Source organism: Triticum dicoccoides, chromosome 7B (genome assembly GCF_002162155.2).
Source record: "Triticum dicoccoides isolate Atlit2015 ecotype Zavitan chromosome 7B, WEW_v2.0, whole genome shotgun sequence".
NCBI classification, from domain to species: domain Eukaryota; kingdom Viridiplantae; phylum Streptophyta; class Magnoliopsida; order Poales; family Poaceae; genus Triticum; species Triticum dicoccoides.
In genome coordinates, this window is record NC_041393.1 from 767,235,264 (window position 1) to 767,244,218 (window position 8,955).

General features: G+C 44.3%; 1 protein-coding gene across 1 annotated transcript in view; it reads left to right on the forward strand.

The window, feature by feature from the left end:
• Positions 1-6,287, forward strand: part of LOC119336802 (cell wall protein DAN4-like) — a 7,228-nt gene extending 941 nt beyond the window's left edge. Inside the window, exon 2 of the mRNA XM_037608877.1 lies at positions 5,661-6,287. Coding sequence (XP_037464774.1) covers positions 5,661-6,287 — 627 coding nt within the window. The remainder of the gene's footprint in view (positions 1-5,660) is intronic.
• The last annotated feature ends 2,668 nt before the right edge of the window (positions 6,288-8,955 follow it).

Consider the following 8,955-nt stretch of genomic DNA (forward strand, 5'->3'; position numbering starts at 1 on the left):
GGGGTGCGCACGCTACGTCGCGAGCGCGTAACCTATGCGTTGTATAGGATCCGGCCCTATTAGACGCATTTTCAGTCAAATAGGCTCGCAACATACGCACAAAATCTATACCGATCTCGTGGCCTGTCACGAGTGAGTTGCCATTGCTATTAGTGGGACTGACATGTATGAGTTGCTAATAACTAGCGCAAAACCTTAAGAAGTAGCGGCATATCCGAAACTTTTTTTAGTTTTTCAAGCATTTCTGGAAAATTGTGATCAAGTAAGAAAATAATGTTTGAAAATTAGAGCATCTTTTAAGAGCGCAAAAAAAAATTGTTTTTAAAGCGCACACAATTTTGGAAGCCAAGCACATTTTTATTTGAATTTGACAATAACAACATTTTTTGAAATTGTGAACAAAATGTTGAAGCGCAACCCTTTTTCTGATAATTGCGAACATTTTTTAAATGCATAATTTGGGGAACAAAATGAAACTAGAACATTTCTTAAAAATATAAATTGTTAACAAATTTTGAAAAAGGGAAGATTTTTTTGAAATTCCAATCAAATTTTGGAAAAAAGACCCATTAAATAACAATATAATACAAAATATATTTTACATAAAAATGTATAAAATCTTAGTCATCCATTAGACATGTAGAAAAAGTATGTCGCATTTAAAAAATGTTAAGTCTTTTAAAAAAATGTACATGCCATGTTAAAACTATTTTTGCAATGTACAAAAGACGTCCATGTAATTGAGTAAAACGTATATACAATCTAATTAAAATTTCATGAGTTCTAAAAATATTTTTCTGGCATTTTCGAAAAAGTTTTATCAAACACAGTTTTTTTGCATATGCTAAATACTGTTTGTTACGTATAAACAAATGCATGTGTCAATTTTAAAGAAACATTCCGATAAGACAAATAAATGTTCATCGGATTTCAAAAAATGTAAAAAAAACATCACTAGAGGTTTAAAATGTTTATTTACATTAAAATATGTACAACGTGTATTTGGAACAAATGTAAATAAAATATGTAGATCATGTATTTCAAAAATATCCAAAGTGTATCATGAAAATGTTTGACGTGTTTTCTAAAAAGGTACATTGTGTACTAAGAAAAAAGAAGACATGTATGGAAAAAAAGAAAATAAAGAACCAAAGAAAACAAGGAACCAATAAAAACAGACAAGGAAACAGAAAAGAAAAGCAAAAAACCAAAGAGAACGTAGGAAAACAAGAAAGAAACAAAAGAAAAGCAAAGTATAAATATGAGAGAAAAAACAAAAAAAAACAATGAGAAAAGAAAGAAAACCAATGCAGAATCAAGGAAAAAAGGAAAACCAAAAAACTCGGTGAAAAAAGAAATGAAACCAAATAAATAACAAAAGAAAATGAAAAGGGAAAAAGAAAACATAGTACGACACCTTGCAACTGGGCTAGTCCACTAGACGTCGCCTGCAGGCGATTCCTATTACGAATCAGTGGGCGTATATAGCCCTGGTAGTCGCCGACAGTTTTTCGTCTAGCAGTCTCAAGTTAAAAGCTTAAAAAGGCCCAACACTAATAGGTGGTCGATCCATTACAGAACTTAATTAGGTCGGAAAGCCAGTTGGAATAACATTATACACAACTCATCGGGAGCTCCTATATTCGGCGCTTCAGGCGTCAGGGAAGCTCCCGGGCGCCCACACGCCGGCGCTGGTGGGCCGGCCCATGTAATCGATCGCATTTGACAGAAAAACGAAAAAGGAGAAAAAATTGAAAAAAAATCACGAATTCAAAAAAGTTCACAGTTTTTTTTGATAAATTTGAACATAATTTATTGAATTTGAAAAAAGTGCATCAAATTTAAATGTCGCTGCCACGTTGGCATACCATGGACCGCTCACAGGAATTGTATGTATAACTTTAAGACAAGAATCATATGTACGTGCAATGCCTGCTACTACTCTAGCAAGCTGCTACCTGTAGAAACATTGACAAAAGTTTTAAGTGCTTGCAAAAATTCGTCATGAAATCACATTTTTAGAAGGCGTGGCAAAAAAAAAAAAATCGGTACTCTGAAAATGCTACTTTCAAAAGCATTTTGGAGGCTGATTTTGTTTTTTTGCCACGCCTTACAGGAATGTGATTTCATGATGAATTTTTGCAAGCACTTAGAACTTTTGTCAATGTTTCTCTGAGAATTTTTTTGGAATTTTTTGAATTTTTTTTATTTTTTTCGATTTTACTGTTCACCAAGCACAAATGAGCTCGGCAGCAGAAAGGCACTTTCGCAATGCCTGCTACTACTCTAGCAAGCTGCTACCTGTAGTAGCTAATAATAGTTTTTCCTCCAGTTACAGTATAAATACCAATCAGCAGCTAAAAGAAAGCGTTGTAATATATAATGTCCTCTGTAATCATTGTATGCAAAACATATATAACATTCTAGTGGAACTTGAGCGAGCCATAGGCACTCTTGCAAAAATGCCCCTCTAAAGATTAAATCAGTTTATGGCCAGTCCAAGGTATGCCAACGCGGCAGCCACATGGACCGTTGTTTCTCACCTAATCAGTTTTGGACTTATTTAATTATTAAATAAACGGGTTCATGGACTGTATCATGCACTTTTGGACTTCTTAGCCTAAACTGTGCAATCAGTTCGAGTTAATGAACTAATGACACATTTCACTCAAGAGAGTTGATTAGCATCCTTAGTGTTAATTGGATAATTTGTGTTCTAGTTAGTTCACGCGGTTTTTTGTGAGTCTAAGTCATACTTGACTAGTATTTTGAGTCAGAAACATTGGTTCTACAAAATGAGGAGAGAAATAAAGAAATTGAGAGGCATGAGACCTATGTTTAGGAGAGCTTTTCGAGAAAACATTTTTATGTGTGTGTTTTTGGTATGATCGATGCATGGGTGAGACCCAACAATTAGACTAGGCATAATGGGGAGTAACTTAGCCTAGTAATATGCATATGTTACTAGTCTATTTTACTACCTCTATAATGGGGTGTAATATATATGTATTGTCATGTAACACTTCATTTATTAGGTTATAGACTCATCTTGCCTTTATATGTGTGATGTTACTTATACGTCAGTAACTAACTATGTTACGATATGACTCTCTTTCTTCATTAATTACTTTACCACATCATCTATTTTGCCTAGATATATGTGATGTTACCACCTATTTTACTCCCACTGTGAGTAGTCTTAGTACCAAGCGGGATTTAAGATTAAAATCCGGGCTTGCTAGCTCCGAGGAGGCGAGCAAACACCAGTACCTCGGGCCAAGCGATCATAGTTCGGCAGAGCAATGAGGAGAAGACGGTGAGGACTATGTCCCGAGTGAGGCGGTAGATGACCACAATTCAGTGGAGCACGGAGGAAATGGCAGAGTTATTTAGGAGCCATTGTGAAGTATGCATGTGAGTTCTTGTAATGTGTCGGGAGCTCAAGTGCGTGAGTTTTTCGTGGTAGTTGAAACACATCGCTGGCGATGAAGAATTGTGGACGATAGAGTGGAAAAGCATAAAAATAGTGACGCAGAGCCTCTAAGAGCATCTACAGCCGGACATGCCAAATCCGGCCCTTAAAATGCTGGTCAGTTCACAAATTTTGTTGTCCACATCCTGACATCCATGTATCTCATATCCGATCCTCTATATCCATACTAAACCATGCAACACTAATAGATACATTATAGATCATGAGTGGACATAGAAACGGACATAAAAATACACAATCCATTCATCAAAAAATCACAGCTGGATCTTCAAAAGATAGTCAAAGTTCACATAATGCACATAATATGACGAACAAGTTGAAACTACATCTAAAACTTAAAATTAAAGTGGAGAAGATGAATCTTCACCACTTCCTCGCCGGCCCTTTCCCTTTCTGGTCGACGGCGCTGCTGTCGGCGTTGGCGACTGGTGGAGGATCGTCCGAGTTGTCGGACGAGGCGCCGTGGTCATCGACATCGGAGGATTCAAAGTCGGAGAGGACAATCAGTCGACGAGGCGCCGTGGTCATCGACCGGCGGTAGAGCCAAGCGAGGAGCCACTCGTCCTCATTAGGCTTCGCCGGCAACCCTCGGTAGAGGCGCACAGACTCTCCGTCGTGTCCGTCTCACATGCCCGCTGCATCTCACGGCGGGCGTCACGCGCCTCCGGTTCTAGCGTGCGAGTCCGGGCCGACACTGCGGGCTCTAGCACCCACCACTGCCCGCGTGGAGCAGCGGCCGACGTGTCTGAGGCGTGGACTGCGCAGCCGTCGCGGAGCTGCGCGCAGACCGGGAGTGGCCAGTGCCGGCGTCCTTGCTTCGCCGACGGGGAAGACGCAATGCAACAGTCCGGATCTGCACCCGTACCCACCTTGGACCTCTTGAGGGCAACGCGGAGGACCAGCTCCTCGCCGGTGTCGAATTGGGAGTCGGAGCGGCTGCCAGAGCTCGACATGGTCGCCGGAGTCGTTGAACTGGATTGAATGGGAGAAATCGAAGGATGAGAAGAAGAGACAGAGCGAGAGCAGAGTGATGTAGGATTTTCGGATTGGGGATATTTGTGGGGACGGAGTGGGGTAGGGGTGGGCCGGACGTGCCGGGGCGCGCCCGGGCCGCCCCATATCCGCCCTATATTTGGGCTGGATATGAGGGGCGCCGGACAGCTTGGTCATTTGAGATGCCTGTCTGAGTCGCCTGTCTGAGTCGAAATTTCATGACCGGTTAGTGACCGGACCGTCCGCCCAAGCGTTTGAGGTTAATTTGAGGCATCCGACTGTAGATGCTCTAACACCATTGAGGGAGCTGAAACTAGATAAATTGCGTCCCGAGTCTCCAGTGTCGTCACACAATTCGTTTGGCAGACAACCAAATCATAGAAGACCATCTACGCATGCACTATGACCGACGGATCGTCGACACGGCCATGAAACCGTGTGGAATGAGTTGTGTACTAGTGACAGTGCGTAGCATGCCTTGTGCGCAATCCGCGACCGAGTCGGCACCAGTAAACAATAGACACGCAGATGGATCGCGCTTGTACCACATCATGCATATGTTGTTTATAATTTTTGTATAACGTAACAGTACATTTTACCCTTAGTCTATTAGCCGTCTGCTGCCTATTCTCCGTCTAACGCTAATTCTGATGTATAAGAAACACTTTTGCTAGAACTCATCTAGATGAGATTTAATTTGGTTTCATTCATCTTTTATAGCCACTGGATGTGATGCTATAAGATGCGTGTGTGCTGGCATGGGTTGTATCCGTTCTTGTTTTTCAGGTGAATGAGACCAAATTACGTCTCATCTAGATGAGTTCTAGGTACTCCCTATAAGAAAAGGTAGACCAACGCGGCGACGACCACGACCATTGACCAACTGCATACGTCGATAACTAATGCATGCATTGAATATGCATATCTACTACATATATCCAACAAAAAAACAAAAGAGACTGACGGTCGAACACGTCAACAACCCATTATTCTCCTATATATACATTGCCAACTACTCAACCCAACCGGAGCAAAGCAAACACCACATCCACCTCACTCAGCTCAGCTCAACCCAACAAACGGAGAAGAAGAAGAAGAAGAAGAAGAAGAAGAAGAAGAAGAAGAAGAAGAAGATCGCGTCATGTTGCCAGGAAGGTTTCTCGGTCAGAAGAAGGCGAGGTCACCGGTGGGTCCGCCCACAACCCAAAGAACACCAACGCCGGTGACTACCTCAAGACCGTCATCAATAACAGTGGCTCTGCTGGTGGCCTCAACAGCGTCACCAAGTGTGGCTACACCTACGGCCTCAAGATCATCAGTAAGGATGGCTTCCTCCACCGCATCAAGAACGTCAGCAATGGCAGTTCAGCCCGCGGGCTCAAGAATATCAGCAACGTCGGCTCAACCCGCTACCCCAAGAACGACAACAACAACAAATCTGCACGTGATCTCAAGAACGTCAACAGCGGCAAATCGGTACGTGACCTCAACGACAACAACATCAAATACAAATGCGACCTCAAGAACGTCAACAAGGGCAAATATATATCCGACTTCAAGAACGTCAGCGGCATCAGCGATGGTGGCTCCTTCTACGACCTCAAGGATGTCAACAAGAGTCACTCCATCCGCAAGCATAAGAACGTCAACAGGAGCAACGGTGGCATCAAACCGGTCGACGAGACTGCAGCCAGGTGCGTCAACCTCAAGAACGGTTAGGACGACGGCCCCGCCCTTATCTGCAATGACAAGTCATAGTCGTGCTGCTCCCACACGTCCAACTGCTTCGAGCACGCGCTGATGATCTCCGTCCATGTACACCGTCCATCTTCCATGAAGTTAAGTGCGTTGAGACCAGATTAGTTATGTTATAGTAAATTAATAAATTTGTAAACTCGATTGGTTCGAGCCTGTGAGATGTAAGCCAGAGGCATGCCAATTGATGAATAGATGGTCTACGGACCTGGATGTAGTTTTTGTTTCTTGTGTTGTTCTTTGTGGTGTCGTGACATCGATGAATAGAATGAAAAAAAAAGGTACTAAGAATATGACATAGGAAAATATTAGGGAAAAATATATATATTGAAAAAAAGGCTGACACATTAGAATGAAAGAGAGGGCAAAAATAAAATAGGAAAAAAAATAAAAAGTCTGACATCACACCATACTTCTAACTCCCAACACACAGCGAGGGTGACCAAGGGTTACAGGCCGACAGGACAGGCCCAGCCAGAAGTACGTAGCGAAAGCTCTTTGCCTCGGCAGAGCTATAAAATGAGCTTTGCGTCCTCGGCGATGGATTTCTCAGCACCGGGCCATTTAAGTCGCGTAGTTCCTTCTTAGCCGAGCAGTGTGGTACTAAACATAGGAACGGAGCGGCGCCACGGTTAGTTTATTCCGAAACTGGGCCGTCAACTTCGGCCCACCAGACCAGCTCGGGAGGTGTCCAAGATTCGAGGCTGCACTCCTCCAAGGTCCTACGGGGGGTCTCCGTCTACAACGGCAAGTCCTACTCGGCCGCCGCCGGCGTGTGTTCGACACAGTGGTTTTCTAGCGCACGAACGCCCGCCACTCGAATGACACTTTTCTTGAGCACCAACGCCGGCCACCACTGTTACAACGCACATGGGAGGGTTCTTATACCCAGGGTCATGCCACGGCACGCACCCCACGTTTCAGCCCCAGTCGGAGGGCTGGGTCCAGCCCGCTCCGGCCACACCCGCGACATGCACGCACACGTCCGGGTCGTGGCGAGCCCGCAACAGACCAGCTCAACGCGCCCCACACTCGCCAACAGACCAGCCTTACCACACGGACACCCCCGTGCTACACACGCACTCACGCACACACTCCACGGACCCGACGCGGCCGCCGTGGTTTATTACCTAACAGTAGTGCCCACGGGTAGGCGCACTCCGCCGCTCAAGGCCCTGCCCCCCATCACGCGCCACGGCCGACGCCCTTCCCCGTTCAAAGACATGGCATGGTGGCCGCAGGCGAGCTTGCTTCGCACATCCGCATGTGCGTGTTGTCGACATTGACGCCGAGCGTGTCCGAAAGTAATATAGATCGAAGGGAGTAGTATATATTTTTATGAGAACTGGCAGTTGTTCTGCCTATTTCATCAACAGGGAAACAAAGACTACCGTTTAGCATGAGCAGTTATCTATTTAAATGAACAATAAAAAAAACAGGGGAATCAAGACTAGAAGTTACAGCAGAAGATAAAAGTATCAAGAAAGAAGTGAAAAGAAGTTACACGGCGTCCAGTTCTTGAACAACCAAGCCTGGCTGTACAAACATTATATCAATCTCTGTTGCTCCATCGGGAGGTCGCCATCATCTTATAACTTTATCATGTACCAACAAACAACACAAGAACATCGTTAGCTATCCGTTTCATTCTTACTCTATTAGCCACCTGCTTCCTAAACTTAACCTAACGCTAATTCTGGTTCAAATGTATAAGAAATGAAGATCAACGCGGCAACGACCACGACTATTGACCCAACTGTAACATCCGTCCACCACTAAGAATGGATCCAAACAAAACAATAGAGACTGACTAGCACCAGCAATGCCACCAAACCATTCTCTCTTGGCAGATGTGCTTCTTCCGGCCTATATATATGCTGCAGTTACTGCAAGTTTCCTCGACCCAAATGAAGCAAAGCAAACACCAGAAGAAGCCAAGAAGAAGTGGAGGAAAAAGAAGAGAAGCAGATCGCATCATGCCACCTGCAGGGGATCTCTCTAAGAAGGTGAATGCATCGTCAAGCCGTACGCCGTTGAAAAAGCCAACGTCGTTCAAGAAGAAGCCAGCGCCGCCTAAGAAGAAGCCAGTGTTTCTGCCTACGAAGAAGCTTGAGAAAAAGTGAGGGCACAGACGCCCGTCCAGCCACGCGCGCATGTGGTGATCTCCATCGATACCTTTCGGCCATGGTGAAGCTAAGGGTGTTTCTGTCAAGTAGATTAGTTAGAGTTAATTCGTAAAGTCGGTTTGATCAAACTCGTGGAGCCCGTAGCTAGTTAAATGTTTGGGCGAGGTATTTTTTTTTGTTGCAAAGTCAAGTTGTGTATGGCAGGTTGTTGTTGGGCAACTGAATAAAAGAAGAGAGTTGGAAATGATGTACCATTGTCACCGTGTTCATATTGTTTCTTGTGATATAATTCTACCAACTAAAAATTGGTATCAAAGCATGTGGTCATGATTGTGGTGACATTTGTGGTGGTGGTTCGATAATTGGAGGAGTCTATGAGGCCGGCGGAGTTCGGGCACACGTTCTTTGGGGCAGGGTTTCATGGCGTAGGACTTCTTATGACAGGAAGAAAGGCAACCCATCGGTTTACCTTCGTGACCTAGTCTACATGGAGTTCACGTGGCAGGCGGGCTGTGAGGTTGAGCTGATGTACCTAGACTACGTTGACAACGATGATACCGCTGGCACGGCCATGTCCGCAGCGTGAAC